The sequence below is a fragment of the Rasamsonia emersonii genome, assembly GCF_000968595.1.
Source record: "Rasamsonia emersonii CBS 393.64 chromosome Unknown ctg1118621760002, whole genome shotgun sequence".
NCBI classification, from domain to species: Eukaryota; Fungi; Ascomycota; class Eurotiomycetes; order Eurotiales; family Trichocomaceae; genus Rasamsonia; species Rasamsonia emersonii.
The window spans coordinates 135,734-152,404 of record NW_013563285.1 but is presented as its reverse complement, the minus strand read 5'-3'; the positions used below and the strand labels follow the sequence as shown (position 1 = coordinate 152,404).

At 51.6% G+C, this 16,671-nt stretch overlaps 6 protein-coding genes across 6 annotated transcripts; 3 read left to right on the top strand and 3 right to left on the bottom strand.

Annotated features, from left to right (window-relative positions):
• Window positions 1–299: 299 nt before the first annotated feature.
• Window positions 300–878, bottom strand: T310_1770 (uncharacterized protein; the record flags this gene model as incomplete). Its single annotated transcript, XM_013475389.1, has 2 exons — window positions 300–574; window positions 713–878. 2 exons carry the CDS (start codon window positions 876–878, stop codon window positions 300–302), a joined length of 441 nt encoding a protein of 146 aa, XP_013330843.1.
• Window positions 879–1,455: 577 nt separating this feature from the next.
• Window positions 1,456–2,476, top strand: T310_1769 (U3 small nucleolar RNA-associated protein Utp11; the record flags this gene model as incomplete). Its single annotated transcript, XM_013475388.1, has 2 exons — window positions 1,456–1,551; window positions 1,694–2,476. 2 exons carry the CDS (start codon window positions 1,456–1,458, stop codon window positions 2,474–2,476), a joined length of 879 nt encoding a protein of 292 aa, XP_013330842.1.
• A 539-nt stretch (window positions 2,477–3,015) lies between these two features.
• Window positions 3,016–5,755, bottom strand: T310_1768 (Histidinol dehydrogenase; the record flags this gene model as incomplete). The annotated part of the gene is made up of 3 exons (XM_013475387.1): window positions 3,016–3,209; window positions 3,287–4,858; window positions 4,909–5,755. The coding sequence occupies 3 exons, from the start codon at window positions 5,753–5,755 to the stop codon at window positions 3,016–3,018; spliced, it is 2,613 nt and encodes an 870-aa protein (XP_013330841.1).
• Window positions 5,756–6,298: 543 nt separating this feature from the next.
• On the bottom strand, window positions 6,299–8,221 carry T310_1767 (uncharacterized protein; the record flags this gene model as incomplete). Its single annotated transcript, XM_013475386.1, has 1 exon — window positions 6,299–8,221. The coding sequence occupies one exon, from the start codon at window positions 8,219–8,221 to the stop codon at window positions 6,299–6,301; it is 1,923 nt and encodes a 640-aa protein (XP_013330840.1).
• A 2,706-nt stretch (window positions 8,222–10,927) lies between these two features.
• On the top strand, window positions 10,928–12,624 carry T310_1766 (mannosidase; the record flags this gene model as incomplete). The annotated part of the gene is made up of 4 exons (XM_013475385.1): window positions 10,928–11,139; window positions 11,199–12,252; window positions 12,311–12,485; window positions 12,542–12,624. 4 exons carry the CDS (start codon window positions 10,928–10,930, stop codon window positions 12,622–12,624), a joined length of 1,524 nt encoding a protein of 507 aa, XP_013330839.1.
• Window positions 12,625–13,569: 945 nt separating this feature from the next.
• Window positions 13,570–16,210, top strand: T310_1765 (Cell division control protein 45; the record flags this gene model as incomplete). Its single annotated transcript, XM_013475384.1, has 2 exons — window positions 13,570–14,334; window positions 14,390–16,210. 2 exons carry the CDS (start codon window positions 13,570–13,572, stop codon window positions 16,208–16,210), a joined length of 2,586 nt encoding a protein of 861 aa, XP_013330838.1.
• Window positions 16,211–16,671: the final 461 nt, after the last annotated feature.

Genomic DNA, 16,671 nt, shown 5'->3' with positions numbered 1-16,671 from the left:
TCTTTGCATATAAGAATTGCTTGTGTATGTGTATGTGTCTAATATAATAAATATATTTACTGTACATGAAATAAAATACAACGCAAATTGTGATAGGAGATTGTTCGTATGGATCGATCCCTATTCGTAAACCCCCGAAAAGCAAGCATAAAGCAACTCAACGCCCAGGAACTCACTGTACCATGCAAAAAAGGAAGAAAACAGAATTAACCAAGAGACCAACCAACTCGTAATAATCAATCAATATCCCGTCCTGTCCTGCCGCTTCCGGACGGAATGGGAATGCTTGCTTGCTCTCGTCACCTGCTGGCCAATTTCTCCTCTCTTTGCTTTCTTCTCCTCTCTTCGTCCTCTCTCATCATCTGGATGACCTCCTGTCGTCTCCTCTCCACATTGGCAGCTTCTTCTTCCCGCTGCCGCCGTCGGGCCTCACGGCTGGCGAACCATTCCTCGCGCGCGCGGTCCTCCTCCTCTGGCTTTGCGTGTGCCACCATGCATGCGTTCATGGCGAGTCGTTGCTGTCGACAAACCCAGGTTGCAGTGATGGTGCGGTTTACGACGCATTCCGCGAATGCTGTGAAAGACGAGTCAGCCAGCCAGCCAGCCAGTCAGTTTTGCATACAAAAACGCCCAATGATTATTACATTAAGTGGTATATTTTGCGAAAGCCGCCGGAGGAGATAGGTAGGAGTAGGACAAGAAGAATACTCACCTTTTATCTCTTTTGCACAATACCCTCTGACCCGTTTATAATATAGCTCCTTCACCTGCTGCTCTTGCGCTGCCGACAGAGGCATTGGATTCGGGTATTTGGGACGAGGGGCGCTGTCCGTGGATGTAGATGTAGATGTCGACGTTGATGTTGATGTGGTTGCCATGGTTTTTCAATTGTTATCAATACAGTCTTCTTTTGTATCGCTCTTAGACAAAATATTCGTCAAATTATTTTCAAGTAGTGGGTGGGATCGATCGCAATGGAAATAAATCGCTTTGTGAAACTTTAAGTCTGGAAAAGAGTTTAACATGAATTTATATCGTAACTTCTTAGAAGCTCATCGTCGCGCAGGGAGAGGAGACATAAAGCTGGTCGAGAAATCTTCAGATAGCCCCGCAGACTCAATTGAATGAGAATTGTCTGGTATCTTGCGAGGTCGAAAACAATATTGGAGGTCTTTCGTCGCGGCTGCGGAGTGACAGGCGCCGGAGCTCGGAGGTCAGTTACCTCTGCGCGGGATCAGCTGGTTGATTGGTGGGAGGGCCATCACCGCCTTCCAATTTTCTCTCCGCCGGCAATAAGTTTGATAGTTGAAATTTATTATTATCACGACGTTCACTTCACGATAAATTCCTCCACCAGTTGAGACTTTGTCCTTAGTCATAATCCATATACTAAACTGGCATTGATAATTTCCGCATTTATTTTTCTATAGCGAACACCACAATCACACCGCCAAAATGTCGTCGATGCGGAATGCCGTCTATCGACGGCAACACCGCGAGCGTGGCCAGCTCGAGGGCCGTGAAAAATGGGGTATCTTGGAAAAGCACAAGGTGGGATTTACCATATACCTATGATCTATCTGTTTTTGCGTCATTAGCTGGAGCGCTTGCGATTATGACACCGCTATGAGCGAAGGATGAGGAGAAGGAGACCAAGAAAGAAAAAGAAACTAACTTGCATATGTATATATAGGATTATGCCCTCCGTGCCCGTGACTATAACATGAAAAAGGCAAAACTGCAGCGCCTGCGCGAGAAGGCCCGCGACCGCAATCCAGATGAATTCGCCTTTGGCATGCTCTCGGCCCGAACTAGTAAGCAGGGCCGCCATGGGGCGCGCGATACCGTGCCGCTCAGCCAGGACGCCGTGAAATTGCTCAAGACACAGGATGCGGGTTACTTGCGAGTCGTGGGGGAGCGTGTACGCAGGGAGATGGAACGCCTTGAGAAGGATGTGCAGCTACAGGAGAGCATGCAGAAGGTTCTCGACGGTGGAAATCGACGCCCTTCTCGGTCTGATGATGATGACGAGGACGACGACGACGACGAAGTAGACGGTTTCGGAAAGAACAGAAAGATTGTGTTTGCAGACAGTCGGGAAGAGCAGAAAAAGTTAGGACGACTAGAAGATGATGAGGATGAGGATGAGGACGAAGGGGAAGAAGACGACGAAGAAGATGATTCTTTCGAACGACAGCAACAGCAGCAGCAGCAGCAGCAACAGCAACAAGCGAAAAAATCAAAGAAACAACTCGAAGCCGAACGGCAAGCCTTCCTCGAAATGCGCGCCGCTAACCGACTCAAACGTCGAGCGGCAGAGGTACGGCGCAACCGCCTCAAGGCGCTCAAGAAGCAGCATGCCGAGATCACGGCCGCTGAGCGAGAGCTGGACTGGCAGCGCGGGAAACTGGAGCATTCCGTCGGAGGGGTGAACAAGCATGGTATCAAGTGGAAGATTCGGGAGCGGAAGAGGTAGATAAGGCAGACGATAGTCATGTATGATATGGTCTTACGTGCAAAATTTATTTTAATTTGCGTATGGTGTGTGTGGCTGGCATGAATGTCATTTCGTCTCGTTTCGCATCGTTCCGTTTCATGGATTCGGGTTGATGGGAATGGATATAGATTACCTACAGTTCGTTTTGTTTCGTTTTGTGCTGTACATACTGCATACATACATGCTAACTAGGATATCATCTCCGGGTAAAGAAGAAAGAAAAATTAGGTATTAGCTTCCCTATGATTTTAACGATACCAACATCACTTAATCAAAAAAATGATACACATTAAGCCACAGTGTCTTAAAAACAGGGAAGAGGTGTTTTTTTTTCTGTTTGTTTTTAGTATTTTTGACGACACATTTTAAAAAACCTGCCAATTAACCCTACTGCCTCCAGATCTATATCTGTCCCATCCCATCTGCAGACCCAGCATTGTTACCTAGACGTCGATTCATTCTTTTCTTTTATCATTCTGTCATTCCTTAATGTTTTTCGGGTTTTCATTTTCGTACTTTCATGCCTTGTTCATCGCATCTACCCGGATGCTGACGGCACGCTTGTGCGCGTCTAGTCCCTCAACCTCCGCCAACTGCATCACTGCACCAGACACGTTGCGGAGCCCTTCGGCTGTCAGGTTCGAGCTCGTGATGTGTTTGACGAATGAGCCCAGGTTGACGCCTGAGTATTGCTTGGCGTAGCCGTAGGTTGCTGCAAGTAAAAGCAAATATAGCGTTAGTTTGTATGGTTCCTAGGGGAGAGAGATATGTCAGAAAGAGTCAACTTACGCAAAGAGTGGTTTACTCCCGCAGAGTAGTCTCCAACGCTTTCGGGCGTCCACTGGCCGATAAAGACGCTGCCGGCGTTCTGTACCAGGGGAATGACGCTCTCAGCATCCTGGACCTGGAGGATCAGGTGCTCCGGAGCGTATTCGTTGCTCAGGGCCATGGCTTCGTTGATGTCTTTCACCACGAAAGTAACAGAGTGCGCGATCGAGCCTCTGACGATATCAACCCGTGGCAGCGCGTTGGCCTGCGCGTGCAGCTCGTCTTCAATAGCGCTAAGCTGCTTCTCGTCGAGGTCGACGGCAATGAGAATCACCTGGGAATCGACACCGTGCTCGGCCTGACTCAAGAGATCCGAAGCGACAAAGGCTGGATTGGCATACTTGTCTGCAACGACCAGTACCTCGCTGGGTCCGGCTGGCATGTCGATGCTGACGCCTGCTGACGTGTCGTTCGACACCATCATCTTTGCGGCAGTAACGAATTGGTTCCCAGGGCCAAGGATCTTGTCTACTTTGCTGATACTCTGAGTTCCGTATGCCATTGCTGCGATTGCCTGTGCGCCGCCGGCCAGAACAATGCTTTCAGCACCCACTTTTCGTGCTACATAAACAATTTCAGGAGAGATACTTCCATCCGCCCGAGGCGGGGATGCGAAAACAATCTTCTTACACCCGGCCACCATAGCCGGCACGCCCAACATCAGTGCCGTTGAAGGAAGAACGGCTGTTCCACCAGGGATGTACAGACCGACTCTCTCAATCGGGCGCGCAAACCGCGAGCAAACCACACCGGGCATCGTCTCCACCTGCAGCGGCTTCTCATCCTTCTGAGCGCTGTGGAATCGCTTGATGTTCTCGAAACTGACATCGATAGCCTTGATCGTCTCAGGTGGCAACTGCATCAAGCTCTCGGGGAATGGCGCGTGGATCACCGGTGACTTCAATGAGGTCGCTTTTTCGAATTTGTGAGTGTACTTGAGAACTGCCTCATCCCCATTCTCCCGAACATCCTTTATAATCGGCCTTACAAGGTCAACAATAGCCTCATTGGACTTCTGAGACGGCCTTTGCAAAGCCTCTTTCACCACACTCTCTGGCGTGGAAGCGGTGACTATTCTCCTCATCTGGATACGGTCGTTCTTGTCTTGAGCGGGAGCCTTTGGCGCTGGCTCCTCTTTCTTCGGAGGTGTGCATTCAGATGGCTTTTGCGTCGTGAGACCGACCTTCTCAGCCCACGGGCCCTTAGCATCGCCCTTCCGTCTCTTCACCTTCAAGTTCTTCAGGTCGAGATTTCTCTCAATGTCTTCAAGGCTAACGCCGGCAGCAACGCATCGGGTAAGGGCGAAGTAGAGCAGGTCTGCCGCTTCTGAGGCGATATCCTCCTTGGACGATGCCTGACACAGCTCCTCTGCCTCCTCCATAATCTTGGCCTCGACGAGTTTAGGCTCATTGAAAAGCCGTGCCGTGTAAGAACCGGCAGGCGCGCTCTCCTTACGAGCCTGTAGGGTCTTTTGTAATCGAGAGAGGCCGGAATAAGCACCGAAACAAGTGGCCGTACCTAGGTGGCAGAAGCCTAACAGATGTCAGCAAGAACACTCCCTTTCGGCGAGACACAAAACCCACCTCTGCCTTTCTGTTTTACCACAAACACCAAGCAGTCCGCGTCGCAGTCCAAACCCACCCGTACCAATTCTTGGACATCTCCGCTTGATTGCCCTTTGTACCACAGGCCTCGTTTCCTGCTCTGGTAGACACCTGTGCCCGTTCTCAAGGCTTCTGCGATGCTCTCGTCACTGCTCCACACGAGACCCAGACAGATGCCTCTCTCATCCGTGACCGATGTCGCATACAGGCCGGTATTTTGATCGGCCACAGCGCGTGCTGCCAGAATCTTTGCGGCGGAAATCTTGTTGCCGGGTTCTCGCTCCAACGTCAATGAGTCGGCAGGAACAATGCTGATCACACCTTGTGCGACGCTCTCCTTCACGGCCGGCTCAGTCACAGACCCTCCAACGTAAGATTTGTAGACCCCTTGAGCCTCAGGATCAATTCCTAGCTTCTCCGCTAGATCCTTCGGGTTGGCAGCGCTAGTGCAGATGCCGATATCTTTCCTCTCTCCGCTCTCCGAAATCCAACTCTGCAGCCCGTCCACATCCTTATCGGAGACGTACACCACCAATCTTGACGATGGAACATCCTGCTCACGCGAGAGCGTCGTCAATTGTTCCAGAGATAGGAAAGCCTTCGCAGCACCCGCATTGAGGATGTCTACAACATCCCCTGCGGAGGCGATGTCGGTGACGTCAACGTACACATCGAGGAGGGGGAAGTTCTGCCGGATGAATTGAGATGCCTGCGACAGACTAGAGACCTTGATGAGCGTGCGGCCAAAGTACGAGATCTGTTTGAGCGTCAGGCCTGCGGAGGTGGGGGAGGAGGGGTCAATCGAGATCAGGATCGGGGATGCCATGATGAGCTGGCGGAAGGGCAAAAGGAGTAGTTTTGGGGAGGAAAATGGGGAAATTCACAGCCCCTTGAGAGTTGTCCTCCCTGATGGAGTTCGAATTGGCTAGGATTGTGTCAATTGCTGATTTTGGGAATCTTGAAGTCCCGTCACTCGCGGTGATGGGTGAAAAAAAATCACCGTCCGCGGCTGGCCGTATTTTCTGCCCCGCAATGATCGCCGCAATCGGAACGCCCGCAGCGCCCAATGGTATCAATACTATTATCTGCTCAGCTTCGCGCACCAAGATGATTTGATTTAAATTAGTTGAGCAGTGTAGAACAAAAATTGGATCGATAAACAAAAGGGATCGTTACAAAAATGGAAATAAGAATTAAGAGTATGTTAGAAAAAAAGATATGGTCGTATGAGTCATACTAAGCTAGGTAGCTGCGCGTTGGATGCTGTGGAGAACACAGTAGAGCTTTAGATCCATCACATCTTCCAACCCTAACTGAAAAGGATCTTCAATAACTGCTGACAGGGGTATAAGTATATATCTATATATCTCTAAATGATCGCGAAAACCGTCCCAAAGAGTTCCTGCATCACCGCTCTTGCGTTCTGCCTCTTTCCCTCTTTCTGTTGCCTGCGGACGACTTCTCGCACCAGCTGCGCCGTCCGAGAGGCATTACTGACACTACCCTTCATGCCTTCAATGCACTGGATTATCCATTCTCGGGTCTCGCTATCCTCACATTCGCAGCCTGCCATCATTAATGGCCACATCATGCTGATGGACAGGGTGCGGCCTTCATTGACGGAGAGTCGCGCAAAGTGGATGATTTTGTCCAAGGCACGTTTGGCCTGAGGAGTCGATGGGAGATGCACATAAGCGACTCGTTGGAGGTGGATATAGCACGCGTAGAAGTTGGCGCAGTAGGTGCGCAGATTCTGTTCGATCTTGGCAGCCAGATCTTGAGACAAATGTTGTCGAAGTTGGTCACCTTTGTCCGCAAGGTCGATGATGGCCGGTCGCCGGGTCCACAGAGCGCCAAGATCCTTCACGATCTTGTCGGCGGCACACATCACCTCGAATTCATCCGCAACGGTGCCGCGAGATCGGTGCCATTGGTCGAGTTGAGCTATTCGACCGGAGAATGTCAACACCTGCAGGTAGAAATTGTAGGCGAGCCTGTTCAGCGAGTTGTAGAGAATATCTTCTGTCTCGAGGATAGCCGCTTCGTCGCCGTTGGACGGATCTGCGTCCTGGTCGTTGACGGGCGACACGCCATCCCCGAATCCTTCCAAGTCCTGTACGTCAGGGGTAATAAGAAGATGGGCACCATCCCCGCCCGCACTGACGACTTTCGCATCAAGAAGCTTGAGCCATGTCCGCAGTTGAGCGCCTAGGACGGTCAAAGGTCTCTGTACAGTGTTGGATATGCTGTGAGCTCGCCGGAGCAGTTCGTAAGTATTGGTTGGAACAGATGTCGTGGTCAGCTCAACATAGCAGAGGAAAAACACAGAAGCTAAGATGACCTCATGTGTCGTCGCATCCACTTTGTCCGACACGCGCTCAAGGATCTCCCGGATCTCACTCAGGCCGAGTTCGTAGTAATGCGTCGAAGAAGGGACCGAATTCTTTGATGCCTCTGGCGATCCCGCAAATGACAGGGCCGAGAACGCGCAAATCGCATGCCTGACCACCGGACTCGAATTTGCCAGCCGTAAGAGGGAGACTCGCGCGCTGTTCCAACGAGGTTCTACGCCGATTAAGATTGGAGGCACTGCAAAGTCGGCGAGATGCCGTAGCAGAGTGAGTTCTCCACTGGTCACCCCGGACCCTGGTGTCACGGTTATGGGAACAGATCGAGGAGTCTTGACCGTGGAATGGCAACTACCGGCTGTCTCGAAAGGAAGCGCAGTTTGCTGAGTTACGGGATTGTTGTCTAGAGGCCCATTGAAGGTTACATGAGGCCAGAAACTGGAATCACCAAGGAGACCGAGATCCCACGCGTCCAAGTCAACGGGACCCTGGCCACCAAAGACAGGAGCCGTTGCAACTCCTATGTCATTCGGCAGCACCGGTGTGGCGGTGGCGTCATTTCGAGGCGTCGTGAGGTCTGTAGGAAGGGTTTTGATGCCTTGCGTTGATGAATTGGAATTGAGCGGAGAGGACTCGGACACTCCCCGCGTCGGGCTCAAAGGGTCCTGGGGGCCGTACGATGGCAAAGGAATCACCCTGGACACTCCCTGCGAAACGGAGCTTCTTCTTCTCCCTGCTGCAATTGGGCGCAGCCTCGTTTTCCCAGACTGGCTGTTAGGGTTGTCATACTGGCAGACCAGGTGTAAACGGGTGCAGTTGTTACAAACGTCCCGATGCTCATCGCATTTGACACGCCTCCTCTTGCACGTTTGGCAGCCGGTTCGGCTCCTTCGCTTGACTGGAGGCTGCTGCTGTGCCGGTTTGGTGCTTCGAGGGCTGTCCATAGTATTGTCCTATCCTAACCCATGTAGGTGTGCGCGAGAGTCAACACCGGTGTGGGGTTAAGGGCTGGGGTCAGGGACCACAGTTCATGGTCTATGCAACGTTAGAAGAGATAAAGTTTTCAATGGAGAAATTCAAGTAGTATCGTCTGGTGCGCATCGTCTTGCCATGGTAGGCCAAAAGCTCTTGTGAGCGACTTGGGCGGGCTGGAGCGGTCCACCACGTGGGAACTTGGACGAAGACGTTCCTGACGATGAATCAAAACCGTGGGCAGGAGCGGAGAGCGGAGCTGGCGGCCCGTGGGGAAAGTGCGGAGGGCTGGGATTGCATCATTGGCCTGTCTTCCCCTCAGCCACCTCTCTGGCCATTCAGTATTGGAGACAGCATGCAGCATCCAATGCCTACTTATTTATAGGAATCTCCTGTTATGCTCAGTCAACGATTGGCGATTGGGGTGTCTGGTTGAGCCACGAGCACGTGTCTAGGTAGGTAGTCGACTGCTTTCTGCAGGTACCCATCCAGAGGCACTGCCTGGGCCAATCAGGTCGATGTGCATTGTCTTCTATAAAAGAATTAGGGTTCATAGAAGCCTCTTTAGACTGGACTAGGATGACCCAGTAACGAGAGGGACAGAATGTGGTACACATCCGTAACCCTATGCTGCCGAGTACTCCGTACTCTGGATTCTCACTAACCTTACAAACACTAAATGGATCCAACGATCAAGTCATAAGCCAAGGGCCGGCTTTTGATCTCGGGAACGCCCAATCTCATTAAAAATAGTTACTGAACACAGTCTTATGTGTTCACTGTTGAGAGAGCAATCTGTAAATAAGAATTTGTGAACCCCTGAGCTAGCAATGCAGGGGTAGTCACCTTCCCTGCCCGATGCGGTGTCTATTTTAGAGACATCAATTACTCTACGGAGTACAAGGGAACTCGCTAGTCACTGGACAGTTACACACGGAATGCACCTTCTAAATGTGTGATGGGTATTAGCTAGAATCTATACTGCTGCTCTCTTCTCCACCCAGGATTAGACGGAGAAATATGACAGTTATTGAACAATGTTGTATTGCAGAGTTCTTCACTAATTGACAGCATAACTAGTATTGATTTGTGAAAAAATGAAAAAAAAAAGAAATAACTCTTAGTCCTTTGTGAGCCCTCTGCATGAAGATAACAATCTTATTAACACCAAGCTTTCCTTAGCCTCTCTTTTTTTTTTTGGCAAGCCAGTCATTAAATAGCGCATAATATAATAACAATTAATTTAATACCCTCCTGCGGAGCTATTGCTTGGGAGTTTGCCATGAAAGCGTCAGCTTGTGTATAGGTAGCTAATGACCCCGCAGCCACAGTTTCAAAATACTACAGTGCCATCAAACTAATTCCTGTGCAAGCACAAAGTACGGAATGCTCCATAATACTTGGTCCCTCTGCCTTTGCGCAGATAGAGTCAAATCGGATTGCTTTAAACTCCGGTGGCGCTGGAAAGACTAGGAAGGAAGCCATCTCCACAATTGAACCGCCGCCCACTCCACTGCTTCAACCTTCGTCTACGGAGTACTCTCTACTGCCGTTAACCCTGCAGGCCACCTGATGGGGGCACATGCGCATGAGTGACCTAGGCACATCGGAGATTGAGCTGCCAGGAGTCATTCACATGTCTCCTGGTCAATACTTTCTTTTCCATTTCGCCTATACTCCGTGATAATTAATCCATTCTCGGATAGGAGGCCTGACGGGTATTTGGCATTACTCCGTAATACTCCGCAGCCATGTGATGTCGGCGAGTCAGGCGGCGGGGTGCGAGGCGTGCGATGACACGATTTGGACGACCAAGTGGGCCTGATGACCGCATCATGCCATCATGCCATCAAGGGACCTCAATTGAGGAGACCTCGTTATCGAGTTTAGGTCCAGGTACTCCGTACCAACTGTTAAGGTGGGCGAGCCAAGAGAGGAACGGCGCGCAGGCGATCATCCTGGTAGCGTTCCTGTCGATCGCCTTCTATTTGCGGGCAGCGTGGCGCTAGCCGCCCGGGCATGACGACCACGGCAAGGGGCAGCATGCCTCTGCCGTTGCCATTTGCCCATGCTCGACGCTGGTCTAGAGCTGCAGCTCTCAAGCGCCGACGCTGGCAGCGTTCTTGACGCACGCCTATCACAGTGGGATCCATGCCGCTCAGGGACGGCCTCCAAGGCTCCAACCGCGCCGACTTCTCAACAAGAAAGGCCCAAGCAATCGACAAGAATGGGCAGAGTACAGGGAATGGCACGAGGCATACGGAGTACTCCGTAGAGTGAGAACAGATCTGTCTGAGCGCCTCTTCTCCACAGATCTCTTCGGGCGCTCGGGCGATAGAAAGCCCGGCGAAGTGGAGTCTGCCCAGGAATGGTATCTGGAGTATCTCGGATTGTACTCTGTACTCCGCGGGGAAGGAGCAGGGTTGCATCTACGAGGACAGCCCTGGCCTGGCCCGCATGCATCATGGCACGCGGTCTGGCCGATATATCCATCTCCCAGCGCTAACCACGCGCTCGCCTTTCTCGCTGCTTCTTATATTAATACTCTCTCCCCTCGGGCGATCCTCTCCTTCCTGAGTCCCTTCGCTGGCCTGACGCCGGGGCTATCCACTCCTTTCTTTTCCACTCCTTTATTTTTTTGGATATTCCAGGGCTTCCTCAAATTCCACTCGTTCGACATGCGCGTCCCATCTCTGTCACTCTCTTTGGCGACATTGGCCCTCGCGGGACACGTCTCTGCGACTCCGGTCAGGCGCGCCCAAGATGACCAGGCTAGCCAGCGTGCTGCTGCCGTGAAGCAAGCCTTCCAGATTGCTTGGGACGGGTATAAGCAATACGCTTTCCCCCACGACCAGCTTCATCCGGTGGACAACACCTATGACGATGGCTAGTGCGTTTCCCAGAACTGCCACATGGGAATCCTTGTACTGACCTCATCAATCTTCCCAGCGACGGTTGGGGTGCTTCGGCGATTGATGCTCTCTCCACGGCCATTGTGATGCGCAACGCTGAGGTCGTTAACGAGATCCTGGACTATATCCCAACAATCAACTTCCGGAACACGACCGTCACGTCGACCATTAGCCTTTTCGAGACCACTATTCGGTATCTGGGTGGCCTGCTGGCCGGCTATGATTTGCTCAAGGGGCCTGTGGCTGGCCTGGTCAATGACACTCAGAAAGTTGATACCATCCTGACCCAGGCGAAGACTCTTGCCGACACGCTGAAATACGCGTTCGACACCCCCTCCGGCATCCCGTACAACAATCTATACATTAACTCCAAGGGCAATGATAACTCGACCACCAACGGTCTCGCCACCACCGGGACTTTGATCCTAGAGTGGACCCATCTGTCCGACTTGACCGGTGATGACGAGTATGCCAAACTCGCTCAAAAGGCCGAGTCGTACCTCCTGAACCCTCAGCCAGCCTGGGCCCAGCCTTTCCCGGGTTTGGTTGGGACCAACATCGCAATCGACACGGGACTTTTCCAGGACGACTTGGTCACCTGGAACGGTGGCGACGATTCTTTCTACGAGTATTTGATCAAGTTCTTTGTGTACAGCCCGAGTCGATTCTCAGAATATCGGGATCGTTGGGTGGCTGCCGCCGAGTCAACGATTGCGCATCTGGCATCTTCGCCGTCCACTCGTCCCGATCTGACGTTCGTTTCCGTCTATAACAACGGAACATATCAACTGTACTCCGAGCATCTCACTGGTTTCATTGGCGGGAACTTCTTGCTGGCTGGCTCGGTTCTGGGGCGTCAAGACTTCATCGACTTCGGTCTGAAGCTGGTGGATTCATGGCATGACACCTACAACTCCACGGCTACCGGTATTGGACCGGAGGAATTTAGCTGGGATCCGAACTCGGTTCCGGCGGACCAGGAAAGTTTCTTCAAGCAGGCGGGCTTCTACATTACGGCTTCGAATTACGTTCTCAGGCCGGAAGTCATTGAAAGCATTTATTACGCGTACCGCATCACCGGTGACCAGAAGGTAAGCTTCCATTCCCAGACGAATGGGTTGAATTGGCGTGCACTGACGCTTGGATTAGTACCGTGACTGGGCGTGGGATGCATTCGTCGCCATCAACTCGACGACTCATGTCAGGTCTGGATACTCGGGAATTGAAAATGTCAACGTTGCCGGCGGCGGCGGGTATGACAACGTTCAGGAGAGTTTCTTTTTTGCCGAAGTGCTGAAGTATTCCTACTTGATCCAGGCCGACGGTAAGTTGCGGTTCTCTCTGATGGGATTTCTCGTGACTGACTCTTTCGAATTGCAGATGCGGAGTTCCAGGTCCAGAAGAATGGAAAGAACTCGTTCGTCTTCAACACCGAGGCACACCCCATAAAGGTTGTCGGATAATTCAGTGAATATACAATTCCTATGTCCTCTTGGGGTGGGTCGCGTGACCCGTCTGAAGTGGATGTAGAGTCTGTCTCCCGTTGCCTGGTATATACTGTATAGCCGTGAATACAAGGACTGTCTGAAAACAAATTCTCCAGTGCACGTAGCCCCAAAATCGAGCTGCTCAAGATAGTAGTTCTTGAACTCGTACGAAGTACGAGGGCAACTTTCAGTTATTGAGTTTTAATGATTTGTCTGAACCACGGTCCTTCCTCCTCCCAGTTCCAGCCCGTGACGAACCTGGAAACGGTGGCCGTACCACGAAGGAAGTTAAGTTTGTTTTGAATTAAAATAAGCTGGAAGTAAGAGCTTTTTTTTTTGCCGTAAGCCTACCTCGCGACCATGACAGTTTTTATTAGTCTTTCTTCTAAATGGAGCATCTTCGAGGAGAATTATGAACCTCTCCTCTCCAATAACGTATAACGTATCCTAATTAGCTTCTCATTGATCGTCTCATTCAAGGCTAAATACGCTGGCGACGAAGGAGTTGGTGAGAAGTATTGAGACTGATGAATCGTGGAAGAGACGTCAGGATTGTTATACTGTGCATTGGAAGACATCTATCAGTAAGGGGTAAGTAGCAAGAAATACGGCAAAAGATGGGAAGAAATAGACAGTCGAGTGCGAAACTTTGGTCGACGTCACGCAGCACGCTTTCCATCTGTGGCAGTTTTCCGTCAGGGCTATGGCCAGCAAGCCCAGAAAGGCAGGCGGTGTGAGGAAGGGACATGTGGACCGCGGGCGCGCTGGCGGCCCGTCGATGCTTATCCGCCGCGGAGGCACGCCTCAGGACGCGTTGGAACAAGACCCGCGCGGCTATATCCAACACCACCAAAACACACCAACGACAGACAATGGATTCAGCTCGAGACCGCATTGATTGCGTTTGTTAATATCGTCAAAATGTATCTCCCTCGCAGCTTGATCTCCCATCTTTACCTTCAACTCCTGCGCTCGCACCATCCGCTCTCCCCGCCGGTACTGATTCTCGTTGCCCTCGAGCCGGATGCCCTCTGTGCCTGTCGAATTCTGACCACGCTATTAAAACGCGATTATATCCCTCATAAGATCCAGCCTGTCGCCGGATATGGCGATCTTGCGCGTGCAGGCGAGGAGCTGGTCCGACCAATGCGCACCACGGACGGGGGAAGTGGAGGAGTCGTGGTATGCCTAGGCGTGGGGGGACTGGTCGATCTCAGTGAAATACTGTGTCTCACGGGTGAAGATGGGACGGAGGAAATGGGAGGAGTCGAGGTCTGGGTCATTGACGCGCGCAGGCCTTGGAATCTAGGGAACGTCTTCGGTGGACAACCGCGGTCCCGACAACCATTGGAGGAAGTCGATCCAAATGCGCGTCGGAAGAGTAGCGGCGTGGACAGGGGCTGCATTACTCGTTCCTACACGAGCGGAAGCGGGGGGATCATCGTCTTCGACGACGGAGACATTGAAGAGGAATTGAGCGCGGAACGCGAGGCATATTACGCGTTGGAGGAGATGCCAGAGGTTGATGATGACGACGATGACGATGACAGCCTCGGGTCAGATAGTGAAGAGGAAAGCGAATTTGGATCACACGGCAAGAAACGGAAATCGTGGTCTGGGAGAGACGACGAAGACGACGAAGATGAAAATGACGAGCCCCCGCGACAACGACGGCGGAGCAACTCCGTGAGTGCCTTCACTGTGATGTATCCCTTAACTCTCACTGATTTTTGTTCTCCAGAGTTCACCAATTCCATCATCGCCTTCTAATCGTCGTCGAATTGGACATGATTCTTCCAACTCGTCACGGTCCCCTTCTCCAGTGTCCGACTCGATATCTCCGCCTGTTCCAAAACAGCCTTCGGCACGCACGTTACGAAGACGGCTCCTGCGATTGAAAAGAAAGCATGAGACTGTACTACAAAACTATTATTCAATGGGGACGGCTTATTCGGAACCCATCTCGTCGATGCTCTACTCTTTGGCCTCAGAACTGGGCCGCGAAGATAATGACCTACTGTGGCTTGCCATTGTTGGCATTTCAAGCATGGAGGTCTCTGGTCGCACAATGTCCGGTGTCGGTATCTCAAACCCGTCAGAATCTGGGGGTTCAGCAGGTTGGGGTGGAGCACGGGGAGAACGAATACGTCAGATACTGCGGGATGAAGTCCATCGACTCAACCCTCCTGATCCGTCCGAGAACTCTCGTGATGTTCGGTCTGAAATCAACGGTGTCATTCCAACGACTGGGCGGTCTCCAACAGATACATCCATTCGTCTGTCACCAGAACCGAGATTTCTTCTCGTGCGGCACTGGTCTCTTTACGAGAGCATGCTTCACAGTCCCTACTTGGCCTCGAGGTTACATGTATGGACTGAAAATGGCCGGAAACGTCTTCACAAACTACTGGCCAAGATGGGCATCAGTTTGAGTCAGTCCCACCAAAACTACACGCATATGGATATGGAATTGAAGCGGGTGTTACGCCAACGATTACTGAAATATGCGCCGATGTATGGCCTGGATGGATTGGTTCCGCCAGTCGCCTCCGGGCATAGCAGTAACCGCGAAGGATGGGGCTTCGTGCGATGCTGGGGCTGGAAGGCGTGTCTTTCCGCCACAGATGTTTCTGTCATTCTTGGAGCCATCCTCGAAGTCGGGCCGCAGAACTTGTCATCCTGGGATGCCAGTGCCTCTTTCCACTCACGGAGTACAAACGGTTCGTCTCAGTCGGAAACGCCGTCAGAGTCAGACCCTGCCAACTTGCATCCTCGGTTTTGGAGTGCCTATGATGCACTTTCTCCCACTGGATCGGAATCACCCACCTTGCTCCTCGAAGCACTTCCCCTTGCACAACATCTTCACCGTGCCATCCTCCGTACGGGCACGTCGCTGCTCTCGAAGCATCAGATTCGTCACCTGCGTGCATTCCGCATAGCCGTGGTCAAGGATGGACCAGATGTGAAGTTATTCACCAATCCGGGCGCGCTAACCAAACTCGCGCTGTGGGTTTCAGAGGCCATCCAGGTGCAGGAGCGGGAGCGAGGCGACGGGCTGAAGATTGGGAAGAAGCGGGCCGTGGGAACTCCGCTCGTTCTGGCCGGCTTGGATGAAGACCGTGGCGTCTACGTCGTCGTTGGTACAGGAGGAGGCGGTGGTGTTATTGACTTTGCTGCTATAGCAAAGCGGCAGGAGGAACGCCGTGCAAAGAAAGAAGCGAAAGAGAAGAAGAGAAAAGAACGGGAGGAGCGCCGCAGGAAGCGCGTTGCCGAGAGAGCTGAAAGGGGTGAAGATGATGATGAGGAGGAAGAAGAGGACGAGACGGAGGAAGAAGACGACACATCGTCATCAAGCTCCGACTCCGAGTCCGAAGACGAGAAGAGCCTGTTCGGGAACAAGAACCTGGTTCGCAACCGGTTCGGCATCGCTTTCCAGGAAGTGGTGCAGGAGACCAACGCGCGGGTACGGATCGACAGTTTCGAACACTGCGTCGTGGAGGTGCAGAAAGAAGACCTGGGCGCGTTCCTCGAGGCTCTGAGTTTTAGGAGTGTTGTGGGATAGTAAACCTGTCCTGGCGTTATTATAATCTTCTGTTCGTTAATTTCATTTCTTTTATATATATTTCTTCTCCCCTTCTTTCCTTTTTTTTTTTCATTTCATTTTATGAAAACCAGCTAGCTATCTACCTAGGTTCTTGGTTCTTGGTTCTTGGTTTTTGGTTCTTGGGATTCATTGATTGATTCAGCATTGTTACCATCTTTTCATTTGTTTTTTTTCCCTGTTTCCTCTCCCCGTGATGACAATGGGCTATTCGTTTGTTTGTCTGCTTCTTCGTTTTTTTTTTCTTTCTCTGATGACGATGGGTTGGGAATTGAAGGAAATGAAATGAAGGATTAGGGTAGGTATGCCGGTTGGCTTGTTTGTTGGTCATGTCATATCATGTCATGTCAGGTCTGTCTGGTCTGGTTAGGTTAGATAATAGGTAGGTAGGAGGTTAGAAAAGAAAACCAGGAAAACATGCA